We start from the raw sequence: 17,633 nt of genomic DNA, 5'->3' as shown, positions 1-17,633 counted from the left end.
TACTAAGGCTGGTTTATCATAAAAACATTTACAGCAGTTACAAGTTCGAAGGTAATTGCCTTTTGCAATTCAAAATTTTATGCAAATTCTTTTCATCTGTTTCCACCTGCTATATCCAATGTAAACTTCTCTGTTAACAAGTCTACATTTTATTGCTTCTTCCTAAATTTGTCCATAGAATCCCTCAACATTAAAGCTGGAAGAGCCCTTCCAGATTATCAAATTCAGCACCCTTATTTTACAGATCAGGAAACGGAGGCCTTGGGCTAGAACAGAGGTCTCCACTCACTCTAGGACTCTCTCCTGTTCCATCAGGCTTCCTGAGGTTTATTATGGAACATAACAACGTCATACACAGGGTGAGCTTTTTTGTTGTTGTTAAAAGAACACACAAAGTGTTTGCTCCTCTCATCAGCTGCTGTTCATCATTCCTGTCAAACATTCCATTTTTATTTTTTGCCCATACTTGTTTTAATCCTTAACATAGTGTAGTTACTTGTGACTTTTAAAAAAATATATTTTATTATTTTTTTACAGAGAGGAAGGGAGAGGGATAGAAACATAGATGAGAGAGAAACATTGATCAGCTGCTTCCTGCACAAGTCCTCCTGGGGATGTGCCCACAACCAAGGTACATGCCCTTGAACAGAATCGAACCTAGGACCTGTGTCAGTCTGCAGGCCGACGCTCAATCCACTGAGCCAAACCGTTAAGCTACTGGTGACTTTATTTTTCTGATACTTCTCGGCATTTGATCATTATTTTTGAAGTTAAACTCTTTTAAGAAGGTTTTTTATCAGTAACTACTGAAGCCTTACCAGGCATTATTAGCAATAGTAGATTAAAATTTAAAACAGGAATGATTGGTAGAGTCACAAATTTAGATTTAAAAAAATGAATTACATGTAAGTATAAGAGTGTGGCTGTGAGATCTAAGAGCAGACAGGATACTAAATATGAGTGCATTTTTTTGTGTGAAATAAAATGCCAAGTCAACAGTGTGACATGTAATTCCAGTAAAATTGGTTTATCTTATCACCTTAGGGATTTAAACACATTTGTGTTTTAGATTATTGAATTATTTTCTCTGTTGATGCTCAAATTGTCCCATTTGGCTAGTGATCCCCTCTTTAAGTTTGTTCCTATATCCTTTAGACCCTGGTTAGTTTAGGTAGCTTTCTTGCTTTCTGGTTAACAAGATAATATAGACTTATGTGGATTTCAAGAATAACTCAAGGACTTCAAAGTTCTCTTGGGTAATGATTTCTGTGTGACCAAAAGAATCATTTCCACTCTCTTTTCCCTTTTTGTTTTTGAATTTTTGTAAACATTGCCCATACTAATTTTGCTTTTGTAAAAGAGTTAAGGAAAAAAAAATCTTATCAGTTTCATGAAAATTAACATGCTTCTTTTGTATGTTTACTTTTTAAAAATCTGTTGTTTTATGTCACTGAAATAACCATGGTATCAACTTTTAGGCTATTTGAATTTTAGGGTAAACAAGCATGACTGCTTCATCATGAATCCTGATAAATTTGTTCAATTGGATAGGATACCACCATCACAGTCACACAGACAGACACTTTTGACTACTCATCAGCCATTTAAAGAGTTCCTATCTATTTACCAGTTAACTAGTCGTACTTCAGGTGAACTAAGTAAGCGGTGTAGATGTATTATGTGGCGATAATTTTCCTGAAAAGATAACTTTGTGGAGAAGGGTTGTAGATGTTTCATTTTGATTGAGTCATAATGGCATATAAATTGTGTTTAGATTATATTTCTTATACTGGAGCACGAGAGCTATTTTATGATTTTTAAAGTTTTTAAAAAATACTTGAATAGCTACTATGTGTTGAGTGTTAAGTTATAAAGAACAGACTGCCTTTTAAATGCTTATAATTTGGGGGAGGCTGAAAAACAAATATGCATAATAAAAGGTAATGTAACAGTCTTAACACAGATTATAAACTATAATAGTTTTTCATGCATTTCTATCTACTTATGAGGTTTGTAGATTAGATTTTATTTTTATTTTACAGAACAAGAAACTGTGACTTAAGGAATTTAAAATGACTTTGATTTATGCATAAGCAATAACATTTGAAAGAAAATATTCTGATTGGTAGTCTTATCTTTTCTCTATTGGCCAGTTTTGAACAGATTTAAAAAACAAAAATACAAACACCAAAAAACACAAAACTATGCTTTGGGATCTAGGAGGGAAGTTCCAGCCATCTTTTATGTTGGTATTGGAATAGGCTTCATAAGGAGATGGCATTTGAAGAACAGAACAATTTCAACACGTGTAGTTGGAACAAAGAGCTAAAAAAAAACAAAAACAAAAAAAAACAACAAAAAAAAAACAGGAATGTGAAAATTTGTGGGATGTTAGAATCACACACATGCACACAAGCACGCGCATGCACACGGTCTTAATTTATGATTGTTCAAGTTAAACAGTGGAGTGAAAACAAAAGCATTCAGTAGAAGCTGCACTTGGATTTTGATCTTTTTCCAGTAAATGTGGCATAATTCAGGGGCAAAGGGATGATTTCCCCCTTTGTTGGCACTTATATGTAAGTGTTCTGAGCACATTTATGGTAGGATAGGCTAATAAAATGATATTTGGCAGTTTAGGTGTATTATCATTGGAAGTAGAGAAACATCTATGCTCATCAAAGGGTAAATTTAAGGAAGTGATCTGTGGCTAGATACTTTGAGACTGTAGCCTGGAGAACTTAGATGCCTGGCTGAAAAGTTAGAGGAGTGGTTACGAACCTTTTTTTGGCCATGCCCCACCTAAACATCTCTAAAATCCTGAAGCTACCCCATTCCCCCAACTTGGCATATAATTCTTATTATTCAAAAAGTGAATTCCTGCCGAAACCGTTTTGGCTCAGTGGATAGAGCGTCAGCCTGCAGACTGAAAGGTCCCAGGTTCAATTCCGCTCAAAGACATGTACCTTGGTTGTGGACACATCCCCAGTAGGGGGTGTGCAGGAGGCAACTGATTCATGTTTCTCTCCCATCAGTGTTTCTACTCTCTATCATTCTCCCTTCCTCTCTGTAAAAAATCAATAAAAAATATATATATTTTAAAAAGTGAATACTTATTCATGCGGAGGAATCCTAAAAGGCCATTAATTTGGTCTAAACAAGCTTTCAAATAACATGGCATTCATGAAAGAGAAAAATAAAAGAACAGAAGGACAGTTGAAGTACTGAGGAAGAAATCATTAAGAAATTGTTTTAAAAAACTAATAATAATATGAAGTGACTAGGAGTCTGGTGCACAAAATTCATGCATAGGGTGTGTGTGTGGGGGAAGTGTCCCTCAGCCCAGCCTGCACCCTCTCCAATCTGGGACCCCTAAAGGGATGTTAAACTACCCGTTTAGACCAACTGGGATTGGGTCTAAATGGGCAGTCTGACATCCCTCTCACAATCCAGGACTGCTGGATCCCAACTGCTCACTGCCTGCCTTCCTGATTGTCCCTAACTGCTTCTGCCTGCCAGCCTGGTCACCCTCTAACCACTCTGATGCCAGCCTGATTGATGTCTGACTGCTCCCCTGCCAGCCTGTTTGCCCCTAACTTCCCTCCTCTGCTGGCCTGATCACCCCTAAGTGCCCTCCCCTGCAGGGTCGATCACCTCCAATTGCCCTCCCTTGCAGACCTGGTTCCTCAACTGCCCTCCCTTGTAGGCCTGGTTCCTCCCAACTGCCCTCCCCTGCTGGCCATCTTGTTCTGGCCATCTTGTGTCCACATGGGGCAGGATCTTTGACCACATGGGGGCAGCCATCTTGTGTGTTGGAGTGATGGTCAATCTGCATATTACTCTTTTATTAGATGGGATAGAGGCCTGGTGCAAGGGTGGAGCCAGTTGGTTTGCCCTGAAGGGTGTCTTGGATCAGGGTGGAGGTTCCCTTGGGGCATGGGGCGGCCTGTGGTGGTTTGCAGGCCAGCCACGCCCCCCAAGCGACTCAAGCGCAGGCCCTGGTATCTGGAATTTATTTACCTTCTACAATTGAAACTTTGTAGCCTGGAGTGAAGCCAAGCCCGCTGCTCACTTGGCAACCGCCATTTCTGTTGGGGTTCATGTATCTTCTATAATTGAAACTTTGTTACCTGGAGGGGAGGCCTAGGTGGGCCAGAGCAGGTGGAAAGCTTTGCTTCCTCAGTTGCTGGGAGCAACCCTAGCCTGCTTTTCCAGCTGGGTGGCTGCTGCCATTTTTCTTGGGATTTATCTTCTATAATTGAAACTTTGTATCCTTGAGTGGAGGCCTATGCCCAGCCAGGGTGTGTGGAAAGCTTGGCTTCTGTTGCCGGGGAAACCCAAGCCTCTCAACTGCCTTTTGAGGCTGCAGCCATCTTGGTCAGGGTTAATTGCATACTTGCTCTGATTGGCTGGTGAGCATGGTTTGAGCAGAGTGATGGTTAATTTCCATATTACTCTTTTATAAGGTAAGATATGGAAAAATAGCAAATAAAGCTTCAAAACATAATAGAGAACTGAAATGCATAAATATGTCACAGTATATATTTATATACAATATATAAAGCCCCTAGAACCATAAGAAATGCAAAAAAATTAACTCATCAAATTGCCCCTCCCTTCCCAGTTTAGAGTGAATGTGGAAGGTGATAGGTAGCAATAAATTGTATATGACATAATCAGTATGTTTTATGTCTTTGAGTCTCAGAAGATAACAGAAAGAGACCAGGAGACTTTAAGGCTATTGTAGTATGGCTGATAGAAACTGTAGAAAGGAAGGCATGGCTGAAAATGGTATTGCATAGGTAATAGAAGATAGAATTATGGTTGCAGGTAAAAGCTGAGATAGGAAGTTATATCCAGCATGATACTAAAGTTTAAAGTGTGTGTGTGCTAGAATTAGTGATACTTATGGGCAAGCAGAGAAACAAATTTGGGGGCTTAGGACATAAATTGCCCCAGATGATGTTGAGTTATAAGATTCTGAAAGGAGAATTTGTATGTCAGTCAGCTGGAATACTTGAAGTGGGAAAGGTCAGGATGTGTTAGATGCAGCTATTTTCTAATTCTTTAGAGTGAATGAGATCAGTGGGAGAGGAGAGTGAAGACTACAGTGCTAAAAAGAAGTTAGCTCTACACATAATAGGGCAGGAAGAAAAGTCAGTGAGAGATAGTGAGAGGAGGATCAAGAATTCAAATGTTGGAAGTTTAACGACTGTTCTTTTCAACCTTCTCATATTCTGGAAATGGCAAGGGGTGAGAGTTAAGGAGTATGAAAATCCTTTGAATTTTTAGGTAATAGAAATATTTAGAGTCCATAAGATCAAAAGTCAGATTAACAATAATAAAAATATTTTTTCCTCTTTACACACATACATATTCTTTTACTTAAATTCATGAATGTGATTATATTTTTTTAAACATATTTTTATTGATTTCAGAGAGGGAGGGAGGGAAATAGAAACGTCAATGATGAGAATCATTGAGCCTGCAACCTGGGCATGTGCCCTTGACCAGAATCGAACCCAGGACCCTTCAGTCTACACGCTGACATTCTATCCACTGAGCCAAACCAGCCAAGGCTATACTTTTTTTAGTGTACTCTTTTTCTTCCCCGCCCCCATCAAAATCCAGGAATTATTATTAATGTACAATAACCTTATTTTGGTACTCCCTTTTTAATGGACTTATTTTATTCCTTTCTTTTTCCAGGGGGAGTATGCTTGTAGTTAGTGGGTCTATAACTTGACTGGATTGATTATTTACTAAAGAGGACACAGCAGGAACTCCTTTGATAAAGGAGTGTTCACTTGATTTGTTCCTACCTGTTTGTTTTTTTAAGGAAAAAAACCCACAAAATCTAATAGGATAGTACTGCTATTTTTTTCTAACACCGTGAAACCAAGCTACGACATTCATGGTGGATTTCCCTCATTTCCCCCCTAATAAAACTTGAAAGCCTATTTTAGTTCACATATGTCATTAGTTTCTAGTCCATTTGCTTTGCCTTCCACGTTTACTAATAGTTGGTATGTGTGTATCTGTGCACACAGGCGTATGCGCACACGTGCACATATGTACTCACATGTGTATCAATTGGTATATGAGGATTAAACTTGGTTTAAATTGTCTTCACTTGATTTGAGCAGCATTGATTGCCATTGGAATGAATGTTATTCTCTTCATTATGTTTTTTCCTCATACTTGGGACACTTACCTATATTAATCAAACCTTTCTGCCACAAGAACAATCTTCTGCACGTTTTTACTTATGTCCCAGAGTTTGCTCAGTATAACCAATTTATGGGCACTTGTTTTGATTTACTAGGACTCACTAGTATTCATTTTGTCTACTTAGTTTTTTCTCTTGAATCAAGAATACCTGTTTCTTACCTAATAAACTTTATAAAGGTGGTTATAGGTAGTTTTAATTTATAACTCTACGAGTTTGTTATAATTTCTCAGTTTTAAGCAGTTTGCATTCATTCATGTGATTTTCCTTTTAAGGTTCTAGCTATTTCTGTCTTTCATATTCCCATAGTATATCTGTTCCAAAACTAGAATAAGTTGGTTTTAATAGCCCTGACTGGTTTGGCTCAGTGGATAGAGCGTCGGCCTGCGGACTGAAGGGTCCCAGGTTCACTTCTGGTCAAGGGCATGTACCTTGGTTGCGGGCACATCCCCAGTGAGGGTTGTGCAGGAGGCAGCTGATTCATGTTTCTCTCTCATCAGTGTTTCTAACTCTCTATCATTCTCCCTTCTTCTCTGTAAAAATCAATAAAATATATATATATTTTTTAAAAATTAATCGAGAAATTTTTGTTATTTTTCTTGTTTCGTTCCAAACTCAGAGCTTTCCTTCTAGTGTTAGGGGGCCACCTTCTTACTTTTATTTTCATACCTGATTTTGAGTTTCTAGCCTTTCCTTTAGAGACTGACAATGCTTTGCCTTCAGTCCTAGGATTCATTGCTGCTCAATAACTGAAAAATCTGTGCCAGAAATATGATTTACCTCTGTTCCTTTAGTGTTTTGATATTTTGTCCCTCTTCATTCCTCTGTCAGTGTATCTGGACTATAATTTTATCATTCAACGTGTATTTATTGAGTCATGTAGTTTTATATTTTAAAAGGATCTTAGAAGACATCTGAGTAAACAACCATTCCTTTATATGTTTGAGAAGTTAAGTCCACATCTGTGGGCAGTGAGGCAGCTCATCAGAGGCCTCTGGGTATAAAGGAAATAGGGCAGTAGTTAATGTCAGTTGAACTTAAAACAAGGGTGATTTGGATTGGTTGCTAGTTTACTTTTCTCAGTATGGTTTTGCTGAGAATCAAATTGCCTAATTGAGATTCAGAATTAGTGTTACTGTTCATCAAATCAATGGCAAGTGTTCTGTTAAAAATGTTCTGTAAACACCAGGTTGGATTTGATACCAGCCATAGTTTGCAGAACCAGTCTTAGGTGAAACAAATGATTGACATTAGGAATCTATTGCTAATGAATAATGATTTGATATACACCTTGCCTGTGATACACCTTGCAAACGATATACATTTGCCTGTCTTTTTAAAAATATATATATTTTATTGATTTTTTTTTTTTTTTTTTTTTTTTTTTTACAAAGAGGAAGGGAGAGGAATTGAGAGTCAGAAACATCGATGGGAGAGAAACATCAATCAGCTGCCTCTTGCACACCTCCTACTGGGAATTGTGCCTGCAACCAAGGTACATGCCCTTGACCAGAATTGAACCTGGAACCTTTCAGTCCCCAGGCTAGTACCCTATCCACTGAGCCAAACCAGTTAGGGCTGCCTGTGTCTTTATATAATTCACTGTTTATAAATGATAGTTGGTCTTAATAAGCATTATATTTAGTAAGTACTTAAATGTTTCTTAATGAAGTGAGCCCATTTGTTTTTCATTTCCCTAATTGTTAGAAATGTCCATTTATTTAAAGGTGCATTATTTCTCTTAGGGCAAGGTTGTACTATAGATTTTTATTGGAACATAATATTCAAATTATGTCAGATACCATGTTAAAAACTTACTGATTTATTATAAAAGGGATATATATTCTCCTATTTAATAGTATAAGAGTTATCTAGTGATGGATTTTTTAAAATATAACTTAAACTCAGCATTTATCCTAGTGTTAAAACTGGTAGAATTTTGTTGTTGTTGTGAGGAAATACACTACTTTGCTTCTCTTTGGACTTAATGTCACAGTCAGCCATGAAAAGATATTCTTAAAATGTTTGACAGATAAACCATAGTTGTAGTTTAGGGCTAATACACACAAGAAAAGTAAATAAGGTTTTGTTTGTCAATAATACTCTAAGGTATCAGCCAAATAGTTTGGTTTTGTACTGTTTTTGTTTTTGTTTAATTAGTATTATATTAAAAATAAGCTGAAATATGTGTTTCATTTAGAGTTTAGTATTTCTCCTTGAGATTATCAGATTGTTTCTAAATTCTATTGTAACTACAGTTTACAAAAGTAATTTGATAAACATGATTTCATTTAGTCTAGTATTTTGTACAGCCTTACAAAATGTAGCATTGCAAAAGTTGAGAATGTACTTTACACACATTTTAAGGTATATTGCCAAAGACTTCAAAGCTAAGTCTTAAAATATACCTTCCTTCATTGTGCCATATTTTATACACACAAAAGCATTATTACCTAGCAGTGGTAGAATTTTAATTATTGTTTTTAATGAGGAGGGGAATTAAGGGTAATGCATTTTTGGTACTGCTCCTGAGAATCTTTTGTGGGGGTGGGGGCATTAGGAGAATGGGGTATTGGGAGTAGAGGCAGAAGATTATAATATAACGTATTCTGTTAATCTCATCATCCTTGATAATTACAGAACAGGATGGGTTCCTAAAGATAAAGAGAGAGGCAAATTGAAAGGCAGATCCTAGCAATTGTGAACTTAATAATTTTCAAGGTCTCTAGTGAATGATCAGAGAGCTTTTAAGAATTTGTCATATAAGATGGGTGTTTCTAAGTTTGACAGGACTACCATAACAAATGGCTACAGATTGGATGGTTTAAGCAACAGAAATTTATTTTCTTACAGTTCTAGAAGTTGGAAGTCCAAGATCAAGGTGCCAGTGGGTGTGGTATTTTTTTTAAGGCCTCTCTCCTTGACTTGCAGATGGCTGGCCTTTCCTCTGTGCACATGCATCTTGGTGTCTCTTCTAAGAACATCATTCGTATTGGGCCATATTCAGATTATTAAAGGCTCACCCTATTGCCTTCATTTTAACTTAATCACTTCTAAAGATCCCATCACCAAATGAAGTCCCATTCTGAGGTGTTGGAGGTAAGGGCTTTATAGTAGGAATTCTATACAGCCCATCGAGTGTAGTACTCACCATGACTTCACTAATGAATAAATTGATTTAATCTCCGTTCTTTTATTTCCCCACCACATACACTTTTTGTTATTGTTGTTATGATAGTTTGGTATTTTTACAATGTGTTTTGGTTTTCAAAAGACTATTTGACAGTTTTCTATAACTCAGTGGGTTGCAGGGCAAGCAGCTGAACTGTATTTTGCTTTAGATCAGATTGAGAATTGAATTCACCCCCAACAACAAAATAAATTTGTGTTTAAAGCTGTTATATTTAACAGGGAATTGTAGTGGTCTGTTTGTGACTGCCAAGACTGGCTGACCAAATTAGTTCTGCTGTTCATATCCTATTCTGAGTCATTGACAGTTTATATCATAACTTGGAATTAGGAACTTATTAGGACCCTCTAGTGCTAAGAATTTTGATTCTTTATAGTCATTACATTATTTTACATTATACATTCCATATTTTTATTTATTTTTCCTACACTGAGCAGTCAGTTTAGTTTTTGAATAACATTTCTGAATAGACAGATTTATATCGATATATATGTCAATGTTCTTACATTAAAATGAGGAATAGAACACTGAAGAGGAAATGAAATAATGTGTACAAAGGCCTAGCCGCTGCATAGCATGTAGAAATCCTATCTAATAAACAGTAATATGCAAATTGACCATACCTCTGCTACACCCACCAGCCTGTCAGGAGCGGGTATGCAAATTAACCCAACCAAGATGGCTGTGGGCACGGAGAGAACAGGAGGCTTGGGTTTCCTGGGCAATGGAGGAAGCCAAGCTTTCTGTTTGCCCTGGCTGGCCCAGGCCTCCACTCAAGGCTACAAAGTTTCAATTATAGAAGATATATAAATCTCAACAAAAATGGAGGCAGCCACGAAGCTGGAGAGAGCAGGAGACTTGAGTTGCCCCTGACAATGGAGGAAGCCAAGCTTCTGCAACCCTGCCCTGCCTTGGCTTCCTCTCAAGACTACAAAGCTTCAATTATAGAAGATAAATAAATCCCAATAAAAATGGCTCTAGCCATGGAGAGAGCAGGAGGCTTGGATCTGCTCAAGACTACAAAGTTTCAATTGTAGAAAATAGATAAATCCCAGATACCAGGGCCTCCACTAGAGTCAATGGGAGTGTGTGGCTGGCCAACAAACCACAGTCCCTCACCTAGGCTGCCCCATGCCCCAAAGGAACCCCCACCCTGATCTGGGACACACTTCAGGGCAAACTAGCTAGCCCCCACAGTGCACCAGGCCTCTATCATAGCTAATCCTATCTAATAAAAGAATAATATGATAATTGACCATTACTCCAACACACAAAATCGCTGCCCCCATGTGGACACAAGATGGCCTCCACAAGATGGCCAGGAGGGGGAGGGGAGTTGGGAGGAACCAGTCTGCAAAAGAGGGCAGTTGGAGGGACCAGGCCTGCAAGGGGAGGGCAGTTGGGGATGATCAAGCCTGCAAGGGGAGGGCAGTTGGGGGCAACTGGGCCTTCAGGAAAGGGCAGTTGGGGGAGGGAGGGTACAGGCCTGCAGGAGAGTGCAGTTGAGGGAGACTAGGCCTACAAGGGGAAGGCAGTTAGGGGTGACAAGGCCTGCAGGGCAGGGAAGTTAGGGGCAAACAGGCTGGCATGGGAGTGATTAGGGGATGATCAGGCTGGCAGACAGAACGGTTAGAGGCAGAAAGGCTTGGGTTTCCCTGGCAATGGAGGAAGCCAAGCTTTCTGCCTGCCCTTGCTGGCCCAGGTCTCCACTCAAGGCTACAAAGTTTCAATTATAGAAGATAAATAAATCCCAACAAAAGTGGAGGCAGCCACGGAGCTGGAGAGAGCAGGCAGGCAAGCAGTAAGGAGCCAGCAGTTCTGGATTGTGAGAGGTAGGATCGGTTCTAAATGGTCAGTCTCACATTTCTTGAGGGGTTCCAGATTGGAGAGGGTGCAGACTGGGCTGAGGGACACGCATCCCCATGCACAAGTTTCATGCACCAGACCTCTTGTTAATAAGTGTAAATATTCTTTGCCTCATTTTCCTTAACATGCAAATAATGAGAAGCAGTGTGCCTACAGGTAGGAGCAAAAGTAACGATATAATCCATATAATTTGATTTAAGATGAATATTAGTTCCTCCAACACTGTGCTTATTACAGAAACCTGTAGGTCATTTATAGGTGCCTGCCTGAACACTCAGATCAGGGTATGTGCTCTCAGAATTTTATATATTTTTTTCTTATCTAAGTTGTAATTATTTGTTGTTTTGCTCCCCAACCTGGAAAGACATAAGGCCTTGCCCTGGTCTACTTTATTTAGCCATGTCTTCAACATCTGTCAGAATACCTGGCACATTGGAAATGCTCAAATGAAGAATTGGATGAGTGAATAAAATAAATCTATCAGGAAAAAAATTGTGCTTTAATGCATTTCTCCCCATGGTCTTTGTTAATTACATGACCATTTTAGTGTTTACTTTTCACTGGTCACTATCTCACTCCACAAATGTATCTGATCAGCATTTGTTTGGAATGGTTTATTACCCCAAAGTGCATTAAGTACTTTAGCCCCACCATTATCTACGGTTTCACTTTCCATGCTTTTAGTTACTCGTGGTCAACCAGTCTAACAATATTAAATAGAAAATTCCAAAAATAAACAATTCACAAGTTTTAAATTGTGTTCCATTCTGAGTATCATGATGAAATATCATGTCATCTTGCTCTGTGCTGCCTGGGATGTGAATTATCTCCCTTTGTCCAGCATCTTCACGCTGTGTATGCTGCTCACCTGTCAGTCCATAGCTGCCTTGCTTATCAGATCTACTCTCTTGGTATCGCAGTGCTTATGTTCAGTAACCCTGATTTTACTTAATAATGACCCCAAATTGTAAGAGTAATGAAGCTGGCAATTTGGATATGCCAAGGAGAAGCCATAAAGTGCTTCCTTTAAGTGAAAAGGTGAAAGTTCTCAATGTAATAAGCAAAGGGAAAAAAATCCTATGCTGAGGTTGCTAAGATATATCCTAAAAATGTATTTTCTATGTGAGAAATTGTGAAGAGGGAAAGAAACTTGTGCTACTTTTGCAGGTGTGTATACAGGATTTGATACTATCTGGGTTTTCAGATACTAAGGTTCTTGGAATGTGTCCCCATGAATGTTGAACATTCAGGTGATTAATTGTACTCTTTTAGTTAATTTTGTTGGCAAAGTTCCTTTCTTTATATCAAGATAGTTGTTACTCTTCCACCATGCTATCTCATCTTGGTAAATGGAATTACCACCCAACCAGATGTCCTAAAAGAAACCTTTGAGTCTCCCTTTTCCTCATCCTTGTGTCCAATCAGTCACCCGAGTCTACTTCCTCAGTAACTGGGGAACCCGGGTACTTCCTCCGCCAGTTCCAGTGGTGTAGTCCAGGTTTCTTGGTCTTCAGCTAGATTTCTCCAACATCCTCCTTTCCCTTTAACTCCCTTTTCCAGTTGTTTCCTTCCAGTCTATTCTCCAGATCACCGTCAGGATAATCTTTTTGAAGTTTAAATCAGTCCTGGCCAGATGGCTCTGTTTCGTGGAACGTCATCCCATGCACCAAGAGGTTGTTGGATTGATTCTTGGTCAAGGCACATACCTAGGTTGTGGGTTGGTCAGGGGATGTACCTGAGGCAACTAATCAATGCTTTTCTTTCCATAGATCCCTCCCTCTCTCTCTCTCTCTCTAACATAAATGAAAACTTATCTTCGGGTGAGGATTAAAAAAAGTAAATCAGGTCATTTACCTACCATCTTAAAACATTGTCAGTGTATTAGTTTTCTCTAGGTGATGCTTTTAAGGCCTTTCAGAATACGGATTTTGTTTCAAGCCATAGTTCATGTTTTGTTATTCTTCCTCGCCCAGTCCTTTCCTTGACAGTGCTCACTGGATTGCTTCCATTCCTGGGTTCCTCTCCCAAATCTTCCTGTTCTCCCTTTGCTCCTGTCTGTCCTTCAGGTTGAAACACCAATGCCACTTTCCTTAGGCTGTATTCCCAGGCTCTAAATCGGTTAGGGTTTCCTCTGGGTGCATCCACTGGAAAATTCTTCCCATCTCCTTATCTTTCTTCCTTTCTGAGCTACAAGCTGGGTGATGCTTGCTCACAATTGCCACAATGTAGGGCAGTAGCAGTTCCTGTCAAGGAAGAGTCTACTAAAATGTTTGGTTAATTTGTGATTTTAAAGTATCCTGTGAAATCTGCCCTATGAAGGATCCGTGATGTGGCAGAGCAATCCGCATTGGCCTATAATGTTAGAACCCCTTTATTACTAGGTGTTAGTGTATCCTTTTTAAAGAACAAGAAACTAGTCTGTGGACTAAATCTGGCCTGTTAGCCTTTTATAAGGACCACTGCTAAGAAAGTTTTATTTTTAAATGCTTGGAAACAAATCAAAAAGGAAAACATTTTATGACAACAAGCCATATAACATTGAAATATCGGCGTCACTAAATAAAGTTTTAATGGAATATAATCACACTAATTTGCTTACATATGGTTTGCTACTGCTTTTGTGCTATAGCTGCAGGGTTGGGTAATATGTTTACGAGTATGACTGGCAAAGCCTAACATGTTCACTATCTGGCTCTGTACAAAGAAAGGTTGCTGAGTACTGCTTTAGGTCACTCAGTGTCCTGAGAATGGGTAAGTATAGTTAGCCATATTTAAGTTATGTCTCAATTTCCTTTTTCCCCTTTCTCCTGGTTCAAGATTTAAAGATGCACATTAAGATAAGAGAACATCATTTGAGTTTGCAGAATTGTATTCCAACCTCTCTGCCTTATATACCTAGAGCTTTTGGAAACTTGAACATTGCAGATTAGATGTTGACAAAATAGAGACTTCAAATCCTATGAAATTATGTAGACATAACCTTATGTAGACATCAGCTCACTCTCTAACAAGCCTGTGGTCTAAAATCCATCTTGTCTAAATAAATAATATTCTGATTCTTATTACTATTTTTACAGTTAAGGAGAAATAAAGGAACAACTTTTTATGCTGTTTGATATGATAAAAATGTGATGCTAAAGCCCTTTTATAAAATTTGAATCATTTTTGTCAATGATTTTCTATTATCTTGCAGAAAAATAGATTCAGCTATGTTTTGGTTGTATAATTTATTATTAACTATTGGAAGTAACATTATGAGGCAATATAGAACCTTTTTTTCATCATTTAATAAAATCAAATGGTTTTTACAACATTGTTTACATTTTGTTTAAAATATTTTATTGAGAAAATACTTAATTGACTTTGTTTTATTTTTAGGGTTATATCCTGTGTTGTGACCTCATGGTTTAAGTGGGAATAAAGATGAGTATAAGCAGTGATGAGGTCAACTTCTTGGTATATAGATACTTGCAAGAGTCAGGTGAGTACTTTCATAAAATAAATAGGCCTCAAATTATTTTAATATTCTCAAAATAACTTTTCATGCATTTGAAATTTGTATCAGTCCAAACTGTTGAACTTTGTATGTTTCCTTAAATTTCTGGACTGCCATTTTAAAGCTATGTGTTACTGCATGGTTTAACTCTCTGACTCTTTCAAATATGTTGGAATCATCTCAGGCAAATATTGGTAACAAATGGTTTGGCTTTCATTGTTCAAATACTATTTTTTATAATTTGTTTTGAAGTGAGTACATATAGACTCTCAGATGTCATCGATTTAATAATGTATATTTAGAATCCTTAGCTAAATGTTATTGGTCCTAATTGTAGTTAGCATTTTAAAAGCTAAATTAGACATATATTTTCAGAATGCTTTCATAAGTATAAGTATTATCCCAATTGATTAACTGTATCCTTGACCTGAATTCTAACTAAATGTATTTATTGAGGAATAATTAGTAAACATAAAACTTTGAAAGTCATTTGTATATTTTTAAATATTTTTATTGATTTTGTACAGAGAGGAAGGGAGAGAGATAGAGAGTTAGAAACATCGATGAGGGAGAGTCATCGATCAGCTGCCTCTTGCACACCCCCCACTGGGGATATGCCCGCAACCAAGGTACATGCCCCTGACCGGAATCGAACCCGGGACCCTTCAGTCCCCAAGCCGACGCTCTATCCACTGAGCCAAACCGGTCCCGGCTTGAAAGTCATTTGTAATAAATATTAAATAAGTGAGTAATTATTTAAGTTTTCTGGACAGATTAATAGATGTTGTTATAAATAGAAGGAAAACTATAAGGGTATGAAATAGGAGATGGATTAAGAAAAAAAAAGTAACATTCTAAGAAGCTTAGATTAGATGGGTCATAGGATGGTGGAAAAGATTGACTGCAATGTAAGTGCAGATTGTTAGCATGAGATGGAATTACTTGGGGTTTGAATATGTCACACTGGAGTGGTTGAGTTTTAGAAATTATAGCTTAAATTTATTGCAAGGTTTAAAAGTAAGGTGGGGTGTGGTATAAAAAATGATAATTTTCGTAGTTGTGTATGAGGGAAGGTAGAAGGAATAGAGTAGGGCATTGAATTCTCAATTTTGGTTTTGAAACTCATTCTTCTTCTTCTTAAGGGATCAGATAGTTGTCCTTCCTTGTATAGAGAGTGCAAACGTGACCTCGGATTCCAGATCCCACTGCTTGCTGAGATGTTCTCAGCTGCACTCTAGTTATGAGCTTTTTCTTGGGTGGCTGGTTTCTATTCTCAAAAACCACCACTGCCTCTCTGGCCTGGAACAGCTGGGAAAGTGATGTCCAACAAGGGCAGGGAGGAGAAAAGGGAAAAGAAACTAAAGGAACCAACTGATGCAGAATAACTTGCTATGAAGCGCTGACATTAATAGACCTTGTTTATTTTTCTTTTCAACTAGTAAACTGGTTTTGAAGGCAGATCCAATGAGGACATCCATATAATATTTTGAATAAAATAAAATGATTAATAAAGTGTGAAAAGGAGTGACCTAGTGATTGTTACATATAAATGTGTGTGCACATTTGGATATTGTTATGTAGTACTTTTGGGACAAAATGTAAAGAAATTGTTGGGCCAAAACAAACTACTTTTTAATGCCTTGAGTCTGATTACCATTTAAGCCAGAGTTTTGAGACTTTGGAAACTAAAGCAGAGTACATGGTGAAGGATCAGTGGATGGGAAATATATTTTAATGGCTTGTTAGGTGCTTTGTAAAGGCGGTTAGTTATTTAGATTGAACCACATGAGACTGCTGTTTCAGGAGATCAGGAACAGCGGAATAGCGCAGCAGCATCCTGTGGTGCCGCTGTGCTGGTGAAATAGGGCAAAGTGAAGTTAGAGATGTTAAGGAACACTCACATCCTCCAGCTCCCTCATGTCGCTGCAAGAAAATTCAGCAAGTAAAGGGGGTAGTAAAATAATACTTTGGATTAATTTCTGAATGAGTACCAAGTGATTAAATATTATCAAGTCTTCCTTAGAACAAAAAAAGAAAGAAAAATTTTCTTAAAGTTGCTGATATTCTCAGAGCAGTGGTCGGCAAACTCATTAGTCAACAGAGCCAAATATCAACAGTACGATTGTTATTAACTTAATTAGGGTACTCCTAAACTGACCTTTGCTAAAAAACGTCCTCAATCTGATTAAAGCACGTGCTTGCAAGCCGAGGTTTGCCGACCACTGTCTTAGAGAAAACCCTCGTAAATTCCAAGTCTTAAGATGTTTTATGTTGCCGTAAAAATAAGGCAAGAATTATATTTAAAAAGTTTTGTGAGATAGACTGACAGTTGTCATATTAAGTCCTTTATAATTATTTGCTGTATTCTAATTATTCTTTATTCTCAAAAAGGCTTTATACAAGCAGATACAGCAGTAGACTGGTGACAAAAGTATGATGTTGAGCACATCTCTGAAAATGTGAAACCAGTCCCTTCATAAAATTTGTAATTTTACAGGAGAAAATGAGACTCAACTGATGACATTTTTTATCCTCACCTAAGGCTATGTTTATTGATTGAAGAGAGAGAGAGGTATTGATCTGTTGTCTTCCATATGCACTTAGACAAGGACTAGAACTCACAACCTTTTGGTGTACAGGAAGACACTCAAACCAACTGAGCCACCTGGACAGGGCTAAACTGATGACATTTTGATTTACTGCACTTTTTCTAGGAATGCAGGTTGCCATAAATTTAAGAATGGCTTAGACCAGAATTCTAAAGTTTGATCCTTTGACCACATGTATTAGAATCACTTAGACAACAGTGAATGGGGCCCAAGAATTTGCATTTTACAAATGCTGCAGGTGAT

At 37.9% G+C, this 17,633-nt stretch overlaps 1 protein-coding gene across 8 annotated transcripts in view; it reads left to right on the top strand.

Annotated features, from left to right (window-relative positions):
• TBL1XR1 (TBL1X receptor 1) overlaps window positions 1-17,633 on the top strand; it is a 153,394-nt gene that overhangs the window by 98,619 nt on the left and 37,142 nt on the right. For 5 of the 8 annotated variants that reach the window (XR_006742045.1, XM_036448133.2, XM_036448136.2 and 2 more), the window contains one exon: window positions 14,664-14,766. The exons of the other annotated variants lie outside the window; for them this stretch is intronic. Coding sequence is in view for 4 of the 5 variants with exons in the window: in XM_036448133.2 (XP_036304026.1) it covers window positions 14,709-14,766 (58 nt within the window). In the remaining variant the exon portion in view is untranslated. The remainder of the gene's footprint in view (window positions 1-14,663; window positions 14,767-17,633) is intronic. 8 annotated transcript variants of the gene reach the window in all.

The sequence above is a fragment of the Pipistrellus kuhlii genome, unplaced genomic scaffold (assembly GCF_014108245.1).
Source record: "Pipistrellus kuhlii isolate mPipKuh1 unplaced genomic scaffold, mPipKuh1.p scaffold_m20_p_2, whole genome shotgun sequence".
Classification (NCBI taxonomy): Eukaryota; Metazoa; Chordata; class Mammalia; order Chiroptera; family Vespertilionidae; genus Pipistrellus; species Pipistrellus kuhlii.
This window is presented reverse-complemented; position numbering and strand designations above follow the sequence as displayed.